General features: G+C 33.7%; 1 protein-coding gene across 1 annotated transcript in view; it reads right to left on the reverse strand.

The window, feature by feature from the left end:
• Positions 1 to 18,434, reverse strand: part of LOC108731407 (phospholipase B1, membrane-associated) — a 31,806-nt gene extending 13,372 nt beyond the window's left edge. Inside the window, exons 1-5 of the mRNA XM_018461735.1 lie at positions 18,308 to 18,434; positions 8,829 to 8,929; positions 6,589 to 6,793; positions 3,394 to 3,570; positions 3,128 to 3,287 (exon numbers count right to left, since the gene is read on the reverse strand). Of these exons, the coding sequence (XP_018317237.1) occupies positions 3,128 to 3,287; positions 3,394 to 3,570; positions 6,589 to 6,793; positions 8,829 to 8,929; positions 18,308 to 18,409 (745 nt within the window). The 5' untranslated portion in view covers positions 18,410 to 18,434. The remainder of the gene's footprint in view (positions 1 to 3,127; positions 3,288 to 3,393; positions 3,571 to 6,588; positions 6,794 to 8,828; positions 8,930 to 18,307) is intronic.
• Between the last annotated feature and the right edge of the window lie 659 nt (positions 18,435 to 19,093).

A 19,093-nucleotide genomic window follows, 5' to 3' on the forward strand; every position in this document is an offset into this window, starting at 1 on the left:
TAACTATCGTTTTGGTAAAAAAAAAAGATATATTTAGTAGGAGCAGTGGCGACTCACGTCAAGTTAAATCTGAGACTATAGATTTAACAGTGTAAAATTACATGCATTTTTTTCAGTGTAGTTTGACGCACTCTACGGAATGGAATAAATTTTTTCGCGCGCACGTGTATGTGTGTATGTGTGTGTGTGTGTGTGTAGGGGAGTATATTTGCTCTTTAAAATTGTGTATTTCCGCCTCTTTGAATGACTTCTTGTAAACGTGCACGCATATTGTTGCAAGCTTTAACTGAAGCCTGTAGAATTTCCCATCATATTCGATGCAATGCTGCTTCCAATCGCTGCGGATTTGTTGGCGGTTGCTCTAATCTTTGTAGCCTCCTTCCCATTATATCCCATACACGTTCAATGAGATTCCAATCCGCGCTCATTAGTGACTGTAGTAGTATCTCGATATTATTCTCTTCAAGATAGTTAATTGCAAGTTTAGCAGTATTTGGATGAGCGTCCTACATCAGGATGAAACATCGAAATACTACTATATCCACCAATGAGCGCAAATTTGAACATGAGATATGGTGAGAAGAAGACTATGAAGATTAGAGGAACAGTCAACAAATCTACAACAATTGGAAGCAGCATTGCGTCGAAATATTATATCTTATGTATGATGAGAAATTCCACAGACTTCAATTAGAGCATCAATATTCATGTACGTTTACGAGAGGCCATTCAAACACGAGACGGATATACATAATTTTAAAGAGCAAATGTACGCTCACGTATCTCCAATCCCTCCCCACACACACACACACGCACACGCGCGCGTGAACAACCTTCCCGTATGCGCATCTGGTAATGCTAATGCTGGTGGTAATTGAATAATATGCATAGGTAAATTTGATACACTGTATATCTCCTCGAAAAAAAATCGTATAAAGCTTAATTTTTCTCTAATTCATATGAAAAAAGTTTATATTTTACGATGGTTATCATGACATTCACGATAGAAATTTACTCCATCCCGTAGAGTACATCAAACTATGCAAATTTGATAGAAAAAACATTCTTATTTTTGGAAAAATGCCAGGTAGTGAGGTGTATAATTTTTTTTACGAAGGCTTGTACTAAACGTTACACCAGCGATGGCCGAACTCGCAATCTCATTAAAGTTTCAAACAATGGGTAATAAGGTGCATAATATCTTTTACGAAGGCTTGTACTAAACGTTACCAGCGACGGCCGAACTCGCGATCGCACGAACACATTATACACCCGCTAATAAAGTTTTAAAACTCAAAATTTGATTTATGGCATTTTTAATAAATTATCCTTTGTTTCGAGAACATTTCAAGAACTTATTATAAGTTTAGTTTAGTGTTCTCGAAACAAAGGATAATTTATTAAAATGGCATAAATCAAATTTTGAGCTTTAAAGCTTTATTAGCGGGTGTATAACGTGAGATCGCGAGTTCGGCCGTCGCTGATGTAAAATTTAGTACAAGCCTTCGTAAAAAATATTATGCACCTTATTACCCATTGTTTAAAACTTTAAATAATACTTAATGAGCTGCTAAATATTTTTTACGAAGGCTTGTAAACGTTGCACCAGCGGTGGTCGAACTCACAATCTTACAAACACATACATACACACGCTCGCGCAGAACCGCGCTCGTGTACATTTGAACACCTAAAAATAATAAAACCCTAATTAAAAAAAAAATATTCTCTTTAACATAACATAAAATCAGGAAAATATAGAACAGAGTAATGTACAAAGGATCAGGAAAATATGAAACGGAGTAGAAAGACGTTCGCGCGCGACAACGGCTCACAATTAGCCAGAATTCCTTGGCAACAATTCCGCAACTATTTCCTGAAATATATCGAAGATAATCCTCAGAGACCTCGGAATCTTGCTTGTCACCATCCTCTTCGCTTGCGACTTGATCCGGTACACACAAAATCAGTACGATGCAAGCATAACATTTGTTATTTTAAAATCCACATGGAAAGAACGACTTTGTTTTGTTAAAAGAATCTAAAATTTTGTTTTGGTTAAAAGAATCTAAAATTTTGCTGGATACAAATCTGAAAATAATTTTATGAGACAATTCAAATAATTTTATTGAAAACTCAAACTGGTTGTATATAATACTTTTTTAAATTCTTAACATAATTATTTTCATACATATATTCAGCAAAACTCCTGCCATAATTTTACAAGCAGAAAATTGGGTTTCGGAGGAATTGTCTAAAATTTTATGTATGTATCACCGTTTTGAACAAATTTCTTCATGATAATAATAACAACAATCCGGGGATCCCCGGGAATAAAGCTCGCTATAAATCGCCACAATAAAAATCAATATACCAAAATAACAGGTTACATGTCATTCCCATATTCTGTCCCACCCTCACCTACCCTATCCTTTTCCACACCCATCTCATCGGCACTCCCATCCCAAGCTACTTTGGGGTAGGTATGAAGAGGGGATAGGTATGAGGTGGGCGTAGCTGATCTGGCGGCAGGCATGGAGTGGGAGTACATATGGAGTACAGGTGGGGATAGGGTGGGGATGATAGGGGAAGGCTAATATTACACGCGTCCGTCTGTTGCCGTCGGACAAATTTTGCAAGCCTTTTGATTATAGGACAAAAAGGTTCGAGATCCTATCTGTTTTGCAACCAATTAATCCGCTTGAAAAATTCATCGGATGACATCAAACGGACGTACGTAATATCGACCTAAGGGTGGGTGATGAGATAGAAATAATGGAATGGAAGTGGATGCTATTGAAGTGGAGAAGCGTGAGATAGATAAATATAAGTAAGGGTGGAGTGACAATGAGAGTGTACAGTTATTACAGCCTGCCTATGAACTTTTGCTTTGCCAATTCCAATTTCGGTAGAATTGTCTGAAAATTTGATAAAGGACCGCACCATAAGATTATGCAAAAAAAGATCCTTTTGCAAAATCATTCTTTCGTGTATAATTTATAAAACACATTAGTCTATTAGAAAATTTAGTAATATTGCAATATTAATATACATTTTTCTTTGTTTGTACTTGCAAAATTACTATAATCAAATATTATTAGATATTATTGATTATTAATTAATTTATTACCTATGGCTGGAACCAAATTGACTAGCGTACGGGGTAATGCGATTTTTAAAAAATCAAGTGTTCTTCGTAAATGTAGGATGTAACGCATTGGTGAGAATTTTTGCGGATCGTAACATTGCGCCGAACAAATGTCATTAGCTCCAAATAGGATCGTAATAAGCTAATAAAAGAAATATAAATAATTAAAATTGAGCGAAATTTCTTTTTAAGTTTCTCTTCATCAATAAGCGTACGTCGCGACAAAGAAATTATCAGATTATTATTACCTTCCAATGTTTTTTCATATTTATCTTTGGATTATTTTTAATTCTCTGCACCAGGATTTTCGCTTGTTGCAACGCGTCTTCCGTAGCAGCGACTGGAAAGGCAATATTTAATTTCGCTGCGGTCGAAATAAATTCTCCTGTGCCGGTAGAATATCCAGTTAATTTCGGATTGAATACCTATAACCATTCATCGCGTAATAAAAAATAATGAAAATTTTTATTACGCGCGAAATATGCGGAGAGCCGTGTGCAAAGAAATATGATGAAAACGTATTAATTAAAATCGAGAAAAAGTTACATGACCGATACCCTGGTCCTCTCTTTCCTAGCATTCTATCTTTTATATTTTTATTTTTACGTAAATGTTTCTTAATGTTTTTTCGTAAAATGAAATTAAAATAAAAAAATATATTATATCTTCTTCTTCTTGTGCCATATTCGGTTACTGAACGTTGGCTATCATTATTGATGATAGAAAAAAAACTCTGCACCGTCTACAGCGTCAATTCCCAACTTGCCTGTTATTTTATTTTACTTTTTTGAAATTATTGATGATGTTTACTGTCACGGAACAAGGGCGCAGAAAATCTTCGGAACTCGGTTTCGAAACCAGGATGTTCTTCTCCGATCTGAATATCGATGATGTATCTTTTTCCCTAGGACGAAAATGTGAAACGTGAAAAGTGAAAATTTTTTTGTATACTATATGTGTGTATATGTACGTACATACATACATAAAAATTTTCACTTTTCACGTTTCCGCTCTAGAGAAAAAGTTACATGATCGATACCCTGGTCCTCTTTTTCCTGGCACTTTATCTTTTGTATTTATATTATGTTATATTCCTTTGTTTCTTAATTTATTAATAAAAAAAACATTAAAACATTTTCTTATTAACTATTACTTATTATTGTAATAATTATAATACATATATATGCATGATCCTGCTGTAGTAAGCGGGATACAGTTACTGCTCTCCTTACGGGGGATGGAAATCAATACATTCGAGTGTGTGAGAGCAAATCGGAGAACGTACGTCAGTATCACCGTGGATACCGAGAGAACATTTAGGGGAGCGTTTGCTTGTCAACCGTATAGTAACTCGGAACGAAAATATCTCAGGTCGACAAGCATAACATGGCAAAATCATGACAAAAATGTCGGTTTTCGGTATTATAAAATGGTTGGTTTTTCTTTTCCAATATATTCTATTATATTTTTAAAAAGTTAGCGATTATATCATTTGATAGAGCGAAGTTTTAAAAAGAAGGTGGGGGTAAACCGCTCACGTAGTCTGGAGGCACTTAAGAGATTTATTCGGATTATCTGCGCCCTCGTTCCGCGACGCAGCAAGTATCGTTAATGATGATAGCCAATGTTCGGTAACTGAATATATAACCGAATATATAACCGAATAAGGTACAAGAATAAGACATAATACATATATTTCTAATTTTTAGAAAAGGATTAAAAGTAAGTTAAATCGAGATTCTAAAGAAAAATAAAAAGTAAATTGAATCAAGATTAAAGTTAATTTATGTTGATAGAAACAGACATAAAGATAATGATTATACAAGTTTTGGATGTAGAATCAATGTACACAGTTGAATAAATTATTTTATAACTAGTTACAATAACTATAGAATAGTTTATGTAATTATAGTTGAATTATATAATGTATTATATTTAGTTATAATGAAAAACTATAGTTTATTTAACTGTAATTAAATAAATTGTTTTATGTATTGTAGTAAGTATTGTAACGATATAAAATGATGTTATAAGAGCGTTGGTGTTCTGATTATTTGAAGATCGTGGTTTTCGTTACGCAACCAGAAGCATTCGCAGCTAAAGGTCTTCTGATTATTGAAGATAAAAATAGCTTTAGCCGTGGATAGTTAGAAGTCGCTTCAAGTTGGATAATGAAAAAACTTGTTGATCTACGATATATTTATTAAATCATGTTTTCGTTATAAATTAAGCCACATGATGCTTGTTTTCTTGTTGGATTGCAATCTCGCCACCGTATTCCCTGAAGAAAATAAGAAGTTTCCTGAATATTTTGAACGGTTAAATAAATGTTTGTAGGAGTTCGTTGAGAATAGAAACGCTCAGTAGAGTGTCCGTAAAGCGAAAATTGTAACGCTGCAGCGTTTGAAAAACAGAAGCGATTTTTAGACATTTCCAAGTTTGACAGTGAACTCTTTGCAGGAAGGTGCATCAGCGTTTACTGAGCGTCTTCGGAAAAGCATTGCTTTTAGCATTACAGAACTTTCTTGGAACGATATATAACACTGAAAGTGTTTAAAACCTAATGGTGTTATGTAAGCGTTCTTATAAAGTTTAATATAAAGTCTTAATAAATCGTTATTGAATAGTTGTCAACGCTTTATAAAGCTTTCTTATTTTCATTAGGGTTGACTGCCGTGCTGACAATGCCAACATCACAGCCAATACGGTGGCAAAAATACGGTGGCAAAAATTTAATCCAACTAGCAATGCAACAGAAAAGTAATCATCGTGTGCCATCTGAGTTTAATATGTATGATTGATAAGCATATGCTGCATGTTCTCTCGGTATCTGGTGATGCTTACGTACGCTTTCAGATCTGCTCTTACACATTCGAATATATTGATTTCCGACAATTCCGACCCATATCGCTTTCCACAGCGGTTTATTAAATTACATTCATTATTACATTGCATTTATACGAGTCTGTTCAAGCTCATATAAACAGAATTAATGAACATTATTGGACAGACAGACTACTGTGATAATCATACGAATTAGAATTATTATGAAATTGATCTACTCGAGTATAAGAGTAAATCAGAGAGCGTGCGTTATCGAGAGAATGCGGAGCGTGCGGCTGTATATTAATTTACGATGAAAACATCACAGGCCGACAAGCATGATACGATCCTCGAAAGTACTTGAGGAAAACGCCGGAGAAAAGCAATGATAGTAACTTTAAAAATGGTAATGTTAAGTACAATTATATGATAACGATATGATTTATATGTTTATATACAATATATGCATATGTATATTATATTAAATGATAATTACATGTATAGTTATCATTTTTATGTTACAGTTACTATTTTTTTCTCTGAATGTATCTTGATGAAACGATACATGATGAGAGATCGATGCAATGAGACAGTCTTCAGATGTTTCTGATATTATATACCTTTAAAACATTTGGAAGGGTGAAAAATCGTCTCCAATCTCCCTGACCACCGACACACCAACTGACTCCGCGCGCTTCGATAAAGGTTCCTACAGCAAATTCTTCCAATGCGCCACTTCCGGCGATTAAAGAATCACCGAGACCACCTACTATATCGATGTCACCTGGTCTTAATCGGTGCACATTGTTTGGTATTGACAAGGACCTTAATGCACGAAACAGAAGTTTACGTGACATTTTTTGGAATCATTAATAATAAAAGTACCAAATTATTTAGCAAATTATTTTTTATTTAATGCAATAGTTTTTATTTTTCAAGAAAATTCTACTTCACGCTTTATTCCTTTTTTTAAAAAAAAGTTTTTTTGTTCTGCTGTATTAACGCAGTGTTCAATACTCGGCTGAGCGATCAATCTGAATGCTTGCACCTCTTGGCAACGTCTCGGCTGATGAGCTGGGTAAACCCTTCCACCTCGTTTCGACAGAGTGAGACGGCGCAGCAGGTTGTAGTGCGTTTCGACTCTGCCGCGACGGCGCGTGCAACGAGGTGCTAGTATTTTGGTCCCTGAGCTTTCGAAAATCAATACTTCTGTGTAAAGGTAAAATAGTATATAAATACCATAACTATTTGATTGACAACTGCAAATTGACTCTAGCTTTTTATATTGAATCTTTTTTTTATGTGAATGACATGTATATTTGGCATTTTTTAATTTTTTTTTTTAGTAAATCAATCTGCGATGATAAAAACGAGTATTAATTTTCTTTTTCACAGAACTTTATAATTATTTACATCCAAAATGGCTGATATGTATATGATACAAATATTATTAGATATTTAAACAAAAAGAAAAATAATATGACTATTTACACCAGTGCTGGGATTTACTTGCATATTTCGGCGGATTTTCAGTTTGGTTCCTGCTTCTTATCTCATCAACCCGCGCGCAGTCTAAATGCCGATAATCAGTCGAAATGTGCAAGTAAATCTCAGCACTGCACTGGCGTAAATAGTCATATTGTTTTTCTTTTTTTAAATAATAATATTTGTATTATATATACTAGCCATTCTGGATATAGGTAACTAATTATAAAAAGTTCTATGAAAAAGTAAATTACTTGTTTTTACCGAATGATTTAATAAGAAAAGATAAAGAAGCCAACGCCAAGTATACCTGCACAAAAAAGATTTGATATAAAAAGCTAGCGCCAATTTGCAACTGTTAATTGCAAATAAGTACAGTTATTTTATCGTATTTATACCATTTACACTTTACATAGATCTGCCCGAAGCTCGCGAGTCGATACTTCCATCTCTCCGCCATCTCGCTCTATTAAAACGGCGCGAGCGGAGAGATGGATGCGAGGAAGATGCCAGTGGGGGCTTTACACTCCATTACAATCTCATTTTCAGAGGTTTTACACAATTTGACCAGTCTGATCATCTGAATCACAGCGGAATACGCTTGGATGAACAGTAAAACATTTAAGTTGATCAAACCTCCAGTATATACACGTAACGCAACCCCTTTTCATCCCAGTTAATGTCCCCTTTTCCATTTGAATATATAATGACGAGTTTTGATCGTGGAATTATAAATAATGTCTTTAAGTTCATCTATCGTGCTCAAGATGAATTATAAGCTTTGATAAACGAGCTTTGATAAGAGGTGCTCCTTTCTCATCAACATATGGAAAACAATGAGGAACTATATTAAAGACATGCACCGATTTGACAGTCTTTTCCAGCCCAGTGAAATTAGAAGCGTGTTACTTCGATCTCCATAAGATTGGAAATCTATTGACCAGAAAAGAAGAAGAAGAGGTGGAAGTATTTTGACACATCAGCCGTAACGACACGGCGGAGAGATAGAAGCATTTCGATTCATCAACTGAGTTTTAGACAGGACTGCGTTAATACATCGGTACAAAAAAAAATTTTTTTTAAAAGAAGATTTACACAATTAATTGGACTTCCAATCGACAAAATATAGATATGCGTCTATTTACGACGAAGTCTTGGAACGTCACCTCATCGTAAATGGAGGCGTGTCTGTATTAATTACATATTCTGTATATAATTACATATTTTGTAGAATATGTAATTATCGATAAGAAGAAAGAGGAGAGAGAGAGAGAGAGAGAGAGAGAGAGACATATAAAGAATGATTATTAATTTTAAAGCAGATATATTACGCTTTCAAAATTTTTTTATTAATTTCAATTACATATAGCTGTACCTGCCACGATGCACATTGCAAGGAAACGGGACATTATCAGGAATTATCGATTGCTTTCGTACACCGTCATACTGTGCTGGATATGAAATTCCCATTTTGTCCTAAAAAAATTAGTGATTTGAATGATTCGCACTATTTATGTACATATTTCACGCGAAAGTGTTCATATAAATTTTATCGTATTTAAATGTATCTCAATTAAATTAAATTAAAATTAATATTTGCTTATGGACATAATAACACAGATAATGTGGAAATGTTTCGGAGCAGAACGTAAAAATTTTTATGTATTGTTACACCCAGGGACGATCAAACTCATATACGTGTCCCCGCTTGTTTACTTCCAGACCCACAGAAATAATGAAACGATCGTTTAGATAACGAAACTATCGCTCTTTAATGTAAGGCAAGCAGAAGGACACGAGGCTCCTGCTCGTTAATATACAATCCATATCGGACTTGGAAATGCCGAGGGGAATGAAACACGATTTAAATGATTTGCACTTCCTTATTTATATACATATTTCACGCGAAAGTGTTCATATAAATTTTATCGTATTTAAATGTATCTTAATTTAATTTAATTAAAACTAATATTTGCTTATGGATCATAATAACACTGACAATGTGGAAATGTTTCGGAACAGAACGTAAAAATTGTTATGTATTGTTACGCTTGAGGACGATCGAACTCGCGTACGTATCTCCGCTTGTTTGTTTCCAGAATTTCTTGCTCGCAGAAATAATGAAACGATCGTTTAGATAACAAACCGTTCTTTAATGTAAGCACGAGAACATTCTGCTCGTTAGTATACAATCCATATGGAGCTTAACTGACAGCCAAGGGGAATAAAACACGTTCATATGAATTAACGTTCCGCCGCTCCATTAAACCTCATCCGACAACTCATCGCTGGGTATATACTCGTTATTTTCTTTCGATCCGACTTATCAAACGAAATCTGTACAACACTGACATAAAAGTACACGATTTCACAATTAATCGTACTTTTTTATAAGATGCGCGGGCAAGCGGTTATAGTTTATAATTTCTTCTACAATAAAGAAAGAAGCAGCTATTTTCATGCCACTCTAACCGCAATAGACAATTACATGAAATCTTCATTAAAATGATACTTATCATTAGATGCTCGCTTTGGTAATTTAAGTTTTGCGCAATTTGCAAACACGATTTACCGTTTGGTTATCGCAACTTGACTTTAATTTTTTGCAAGTATACAAAGTGTTTGGAAAATAATGAAAAATCTTTCGCATAGAAGCAGAATGGACTAAACTGAGAAGAAAAATCCTACCATTTTACAATTTTCACCTTCTTAAGAAGGCTCAAAAGTGAGCCGAAACATGTAAGCGCGTTTAATAGAATAAAGAAGTTTTATCTATGGGTGTATTATTTGCGCGACGTTTTCTGCGCCTGACTCCTATTGCCCTTATTCTTTCCAATTTCTTTTAATTAATATCTTGTTTTGCGAAAATCATTGCGAAAATTGTAAAATGGTAGAGGACTTTTCTTCTCAATTTAGTTCATTCTGCCTTTATGCGAAAGATTTTTTATTACTTTCCAAACACCCTGTATATATAATGATGAATTCGATTGAAAGCATTAATGCGCACTGGTGCATATTAAACCCGTTGTACACTGATTTATTTGAGTGAGATAAAAATAAAATGCAAATATTTCGAATTATGAAATATATATTTTACCTAATAGTACAGTAAAATGTATTGAGTATTTCACGATTTAATCGATTTCTGTGTTTATTTATAAACATATCTTTACGTCATTTTGTGTACGACGGCTTTAACCTTCCGTCGGCGAACGCAGGGTTTCACGAGACCCGCGAGTTAGAGTTGTTTTTCAACTGTGAACAAAATGAATAAATAGATATTTGTTTCTATGATAAATGTGTGCTTTTATTTCTCCTTCTACATATTATAATAAAAAACTGTTCTTCAAACGTTTCGAAATAAACGTTTCATTCTTGCTTCACTTTTGATCCTGCGTCCGCCATGCATGCGAGTATCACATCGTCTGCTGTCCGAGGATTAATGTGCATCATGCACCCTCCAATCAAATGCGTTACATTAGATGTAATGCTACTGTCAGCACCGCAGCCAATATAATGGCAAGATTCTAATCCAGTTAGCAATCAAGTAGAAAAACGAACATCGTGTGCCGTCGGCAGTATTAAAAATATATTCTTGAGACAATATAAGTCTTTTCGCCTGCGACATTTTTGACAGAACGTTTCAATCGATGTCAATTAGCGCATTTAGCATTCGACACATTATTTACGTTCTTGTTCCCTTCAATTTCTAATCCACAAGTAGCATAACAGTATCAAAGCGATTACACGTGCAAACCGACTATACGTGCAGAGCGATTATACGTATTGCAAGCGCTCGTTAACGCTTGTTAATTAGGCTTTGTAAGCTGCGTTAACTGCGTATTATCAGTACTATACGGAACTGCGTCACATCGCGTCGCGATTGAGATCATAACTGATCCTGACTGATACATGTATACATGTAATCTGTCGCAATTATAGCGTGCTGCGGCCAAGAAAGGCATAATACATTCATGGCTTCTTAAGATAATCTACTTGAAGATTAGCTTAAGACTTGTTTGTTCAAGCGTTTAAGACATCAATCATTTTCTATCATTACATATAAAATATTTTCACGATTCCATTATGGTACGTTTTAGTTAATTTGTATTTTAAAATAATTTATTAATTAATAATATTTTTAACATCACAACAAAATGTAAGTGTTTAGTTTTACTACACTATGAATTCCTAATATCTGTTACGTATTGAATTTAAATGAAGGAAAGGACAGTGACATTTACTTTGCATCTTTTTCATTTCGAAATATATATAGATTTGAAGTTTGAAGAGTAGTGAAGAGAGTGTAACGTCGAGTGTATCGAAATAGTTTATAACAATTCAAATGTGTTTAAAAAAAAATACATCCGCTATGTGACAGAAGTGCGCGTCACAAAACCGATGAAAGAAAATGTTCCAGCCTTTCTCCTCAATTGCTCGGAATGCAAAGCATTTTTTTTTTCGAATTACGTTCGCACCTACTGGCTTTACGTAACATTAAATTGCCTCTTTACATTGTAATTGATTTTTAATTGGCAATATTTATGTAATAATTTAATAAATATTTATTGCACCGACAGTACTCGAACAACAATATCGTGTTGCAGAATAATTTTCAAAAATGATTGTTGTATACATTTCTAAAATTAGCGCGAGGTGAGTATTTTGTTTCATATGAATAATCGCATTGTATTATTTATTATTTATATGTGAAAATATTCTACCAATCTGTGTGTGTGTGTGTGTGTGTGTGTGTGTGTGTGTGTGTGTGTGTGTATGTGTGTGTGCGCGTGCATGTGACGAGCATGACAAAGCGTCAAGGTAAAATGCGTGACTTTTGACGAATTCGGGTGGCCGTTTAAGCACTGTTGCGTACATCAAAGCCATTGTATATTGGTTCCATTTGGTATAAAATGTGAAATGCATATACTTCAAATTATAAAATACACGTTTTTCCCAATAATAAAATATATTGAAGACTTAGCGGTTTAACCCGGCTCACCAGCGATTTCTTCTGTCATTTAAATTGATGTTGATTAGCGCATTTAACATTCGACACGTATCACTCTTGCTTTCTTCGATTTACATTCCACTGCGTCTCGTAACGACATATATACTGAAGTTATATATATATATATATATATAATTTAGCACGGTTAGCACTATAGGCGAAAGATTATTCATATTAAACACACAGTTTCAACGTCAAGCTGTATACGACATTTTTTATGTGCATCAGAGCGCATCAAGTGCGTCCAATCGATATTTGCCTCGCAAATCACGTACGATTTCTCGTATAATACGGATGTGTACAGAGGCCTCCTGCATGCTAAAATATTTTCGGTAATCTTTTTGTGATAACATACCTTTGCCCGTCAGCTAGGCTAACAGAATTTGTAAACAATTGCAAGACCGCTCTCACCCTGGTAGAAATTTAACGCAGTTTACGATTGGTTATTAGGGAGTTGTACTGACTTTTGTCTAGAAATTGAATAGCAAAACTGTTCAGAATACCAATCACGTTTTTTTCACAGTTACTACACAATAAAGAAGTGCAAAATCTGAATACAGTTACTACACTGAAAAAAAATTTGTAGATTTTATTAATAAATATTTACTCTAATAGTACTATCGAAATATTTATTATAGTAAATAAATATTTATTCAAAATAAAACAATTACGTTTAAATCGAATAAATATATGTTTATATTTAGTAAATATTTCGTTAGTATTATTGGAGTAAATATTTATTTAAAATCTGCAAATTTTTTTCTGTGTAAGTAGTAAGATAACAATAGGCGATATAAAATTTCAATCAAACTGAAATCGCTGTACATAGTATAGCGATTTCAGTTTCTAGTAGGTTGAAGTCTATTGTCTGTGTTGTTCTCTATTCTTATTATCAATGCTTTTCATTGTGTGTATATCCTAATAAATTTATTAAAATTCATTCTTCACTACTCACATATATTTCATTTCTGTGTAACTGTTACTCATTCGTTAATACTTCTAATCTTTGATATTTGGTGCTTCTAACCTTTGAAATCTTTATGATAGTACATGCTATAAAATTCTGTCTAAATTTTCCAAGTTTTCTTCTTCTTCGCTCTATATTTTTGTATGCGTTTACACATATTTATTTATGACTTTCACACATATTTAATTACACAATTTTATAACAGAAAAATAAGTATAACAGATAAATATAAGCATAATATAAGTATAATATTGTATAAAAATATAAATATAAATATATATATATAATATAAATATATATGTATAAATATAAATATAAATATAAGTATAAATATAAATATAAACATAAATATAAATATAAGTATAATATTATATAACAGAAAAATAAGTATATTCCGTACGAGACGTATCGACAATATATATGTTATACGTGGACATGAGCACTGCATAACTATTATATTAAAAATGGTCGAAAAATGGACAATTATTTTTTTAGTATTGATACAAAATCTCTTGTAAAGAATTGACGCAGATATTGCCTAGTAAAACTGCTTTAACTAATTTTGCCCAGTTGCTACGCAATATTTTGTATTATAAAGAGAAATCAATAGTACTAGGTAGTAATTGACTGGGTGTTCAGTCAAACTGCAATTTCTACCAGGGCACTTCTGTTTACACAAAAATTAACATTACTGGAAATAAATTTCTTTTCTCACATGACTCTGCTATATAAATTTACATCCGCTTATTTATACATTTCGCATAACTTTAATGTTCTTTTTATTTGTATAAAATTTTTTCTTTTTTGCATAATACAAAATTATTTTATTATAAGTGGAATATCAAATAAGAGAAAGAATCTTATTTTTAATTAAAGTAAATTTTGGTATTTAATAATACTTATATGCAAGTTTTTAAGTACATTTTTCAGTTCTATAAACAAAATTATTTATCAATATAAAAATGCGTATTATGATTAATTCAAAAAAATAACTTGAAAAGAAGAAAAAAGTAGGAGAACGGATAAAAGTCGTCGATTTTCCGCTCCCAAGCGGAAAAAAATAGTATACATTTTTTTATAATATAATGCGATTATGCAGTAAATTATACAGATAAAATTGATATTTCATGTCGACGACTTGTTTATCCGGCTCGATTTATATTCTATTAATGTTATTGATTTCGACATAAATATAGTCATATAAGAGTAGTTAATTCCATACCGTCAACATCAGCTTTAGTCGACATGTACCGCGGAGGGGTGACATGATCGATCGAACGAACGAGCGTTCAGCCCGGGAGCACGAAGAACTCAAATAGCTCGGAGCTTGTAATATACAGAATTCGAATCGATTCTTTTAGGGTCAAATGACATGCAAAATCCCATCGCGCAACTTCTCTTGTACATCGAGTAACGCTGATATCGATGGTATGAGTGGACAGCAAAGATTAATTACAATTGCATTAAATTGTCATTAATGGATTGGGATTTATACAGAGTATAATAACGCCCATTAACTACATATTATTATATACAGTGCTATTCCTAATAAAAGCTGAGTCAAAAAGTCCTCTACCATTTTTCAATTTTCGCAATATTCTTTTTTTTAATCACTCAATGAACAAAATGTCTAAAATCGACGTATAAGACTTTAAGATATCTTTATGACTTTAACAGTTCTTTAAAAAACATCTTCAAGATATTTCACAAAAAACACCGAAAGATATTTCAAAATTGTCTTATATTTTATCCATTTATTTTATCCGTAAAAGTAATTTTATTAGGAATAGCACTGTATGATTAGTGAGTGTTATTTCAGATATACCCTGTATATCTACAGTTTAATCGTATGAGATCGAAGTTTCTGATTTCAGTTTAAAGATTTATAAGTCTGAAATTGAGATAGACTACAAGGATGCATTCAGTATAATGGAAGCATCAAGCAGCGAGCAGTAAAAATCAATAAGCGAGGCGACACAGGAAGTAGCGTAAAAAATATTTTTTACACCACTACCCGTATCGCCTCGCTTATTAATTTTTACTGCTCGCTTGATGCTTTTAATCTGAACGCACTTAGAGTCTAGAGTTAGAAGGCGGGAAAACGACGTGCAAAATGCATATCTGAAATTCTCATTTTATATCCTTTGAGTTGTCGTACGTTTATTTCCTTGTCTATTTCAACTTTATCACAACAAAATGTCATATTGTTACGTTCGGAGAGCAAATTCAGATTTCCGCTCAACGCTCGCACTTTTATTCGAGATTAAAGAGATACCGTTTTACGGAAGGAAATTCGTTTAATACGAACTTCATTCATCAATACTTATATTACAGAACGTAATGTAGATTCGGAAACGGCAAAACGCCAAACGTCAAAGATGGTTGTTCTAAAACCGCGCTCTTCACACTTCTAGTAGCCAAATATTTGAACCAACCCGCTTGGGATAGCGATTATGTAATTTTTTTCTTTAGAACGGGAACGTGAAAAGTGAAGATTTTTATGTATGTATGTATGTATAATATATATGTACGACGTATAGTTTCTTGCTTTTTATTTTTTTGTCTGCAATGATTTTTTTATCGAATTACGGTGACCTGAATATTATGCAATTTTAAGTTCCATGTCCGGAAACTTTTCGACGGCAGTGTATGTGTGTATATATATATATATATATATACAGGGTGTCCCATTTAACCTGAAATATCGAAATAACTCAAAAAATACGAATTGGACGACATAATAACCAAAATAAAAGTTGTTCCTGTCGAAGAGAGCCGTCGAATGATATCAAAATCGACTTCGCCCCCGCCCCCCTGGGGGTGGGGTGGAGGGCAACTTTTGAATGTCAAACGGGAACCCCCATTTTTTATTACAGATTCGGATTCTCCATGGAAAAATAAGTAAGTTTTATTCGAAACTTTTTTTTCGATTCGTGGCAGATGGCGCTGTAAACGATGAAAACGAAAGAAAGTAGGAGTAACGAAAGATTGAGACTGGGCATTGGATATAACAATTTTTGAGAAAAGTATCCAACGAATCAAACTCCCCTCGCCTCTCACCTTCGGGGTGCTTGTTTTCGGTGAGTCCCCTCGCCTCTCACCTTCGGGGTGCTTGTTTTCGGTGAGTCCCCTCGCCTCTCACCTTCGGGGTGCTTGTTTTAGCGGGCCAATTTAAGATGCGTGCAGGCATTCCGAAATGTTCGGAGTCGCACATTACGAAACTTTATTCGCGATTTATAAATTTACTTTAGAAATAATTTCTCGCTATCAACATCCTGCGAATGTGGCCAATGCCCTTGTCTAAAATTAATCGTTTTAATACTCAAGTCAATTTTTGTGTTGAAATTCACCGTTTGTTTCACTAATTGTTTACTTTGTTGTGAAGTAAAAAAACCGTAAAAATAAAAAGGTCTCTCTACTTAGGAGTTTTCTTCTACAGTAAGATAATCCATGATGCAAAATTAAAAACAATTGGGCGTCATGAAACAGTTGTCAATAATTAATTAAGCACCTCTCCTAAGTAGAGAGACCTTTTTATTTTTACGGTTTTTTTACTTCACAACAAAGTAAACAATTAGTGAAACAAACGATGAATTTCAACACAAAAATTGACTTGAGTATTAAAACGATTAATTTTAGACAAGGGCATTGGCCACATTCGCAGGATGTTGATAGCGAGAAATTATTTCTAAAGTAAATTTATAAATCGCGAATAAAGTTTCGTAATGTGCGACTCCGAACATTTCGGAATGCCTGCACGCATCTTAAATTGGCCCGCTAAAACAAGCACCCCGAAGGTGAGAGGCGAGGGGACTCACCGAAAACAAGCACCCCGAAGGTGAGAGGCGAGGGGACTCACCGAAAACAAGCACCCCGAAGGTGAGAGGCGAGGGGAGTTTGATTCGTTGGATACTTTTCTCAAAAATTGTTATATCCAATGCCCAGTCTCAATCTTTCGTTACTCCTACTTTCTTTCGTTTTCATCGTTTACAGCGCCATCTGCCACGAATCGAAAAAAAAGTTTCGAATAAAACTTACTTATTTTTCCATGGAGAATCCGAATCTGTAATAAAAAATGGGGGTTCCCGTTTGACATTCAAAAGTTGCCCTCCACCCCACCCCCAGGGGGGCGGGGGCGAAGTCGATTTTGATATCATTCGACGGCTCTCTTCGACAGGAACAACTTTTATTTTGGTTATTATGTCGTCCAATTCGTATTTTTTGAGTTATTTCGATATTTCAGGTTAAATGGGACACCCTGTATATACACGTCGTATTATGCAATTTTAAGTTCCATGTCCGGAAACTTTTCGGACATGAAAGTTTCCGGACATGGAATTTAAAATTGCATAATATTCAGGTCACCGTAATTCGATAAAAAAATCATTGCAGACAAAAAAATAAAAAGCATGCTAAAGTATAAGTTTCAAGCTTTACAATGCTGTTTTATTTTTTTGTCTGCAATGATTTTTTTATCGAATTACGGTGACCTGAATATTATGCAATTTTAAGTTCCATGTCCGGAAACTTTTCGACGGCAGTGTACATACAAAAAATTTTCATGTTTCTACCCTAAGGAAAAAGTTACATAATCGTTATCCAGGCCTACCCGGCATGTGCGCGCGGTAACAATGTATTTAAGGTTTTTCAGAATTAAAATATTAAAAACGATCATTATATTTTTATGGCAAAAATCTATGCTTATTTACTGACTTCATTCACGTTTTATTATTTACCCTTCATGTTTATGGAATATTGGTTAATTAACTTTTTTGTTATTCTGTAGCTCAAAACTTATTTAAAAAACCTACACAATTTCATTTCTCAATTGAGAACAAAAATTGACGAGTTTTAATTAATATATACAACAACTTACCCTTCCTCCCTGAAATACGCTGTGCAAAAAATCCATGACGAGGTTGCATTTGCCCGAAGGGATGGTAGCGATAATGAGAAGCAACCACGTTATAGCTCTCATAGTTTAAAAATGTGGCGATCAAAATTAAAACAATTTAAAAATTGTTTTAAAAATTGTCTACCAAAGAAAGTCCTCTTTCAATTTTCTTCAGACTTTTTTGCACTTGAAATGACTATCATTTCATGTTGAAAGATTTTATTCGGCCTTTGACTTGGTCAAACTAGGCTTCCGCTCGTTATCGGCGCGCTTCCTTCAATTCTACAACGCGAGCATCTGTAACAGATCTTCCGCGTCTTCGACTGAAGAGAACTACAAACTTTAACATACACATGCAAACCATTAATTACCCATACATACAACGAGTCATATCGATAAAGCCACTAGCGGGTTTTTGTTTATTTAACGGCGATTACCTATCGCATCGTAGAGAGCTGTTTAGTTAATCTCTTACATAATCCTTCGAATAATTTCCTGACTAATCTTTACTAGATATAAAACCAAAATTTATATTCTGCAAATTCTTTTTTAATTTAAGGTAAAGTGCAGCCGTTTTGTTCTACATTTTTTTACAAGCAACAATTTACAGTAAAATTGTGTTCAATATTTCTAATTATATTTTTGAATAATAAAAATCCTAATTAAATACTGAAATGCAAAAGAACTTTATTAATTTCTTAATTTTGTTATAAATCCAGAAAAAATAGAGATTATGAATTTTTTCTTGTATATATCGATAATAAGGTT

The sequence above is a fragment of the Mycetomoellerius zeteki genome, unplaced genomic scaffold (assembly GCF_001594055.1).
Source record: "Mycetomoellerius zeteki isolate Tzet28-1 unplaced genomic scaffold, Tzet1.0 scaffold126, whole genome shotgun sequence".
Taxonomy (NCBI): domain Eukaryota; kingdom Metazoa; phylum Arthropoda; class Insecta; order Hymenoptera; family Formicidae; genus Mycetomoellerius; species Mycetomoellerius zeteki.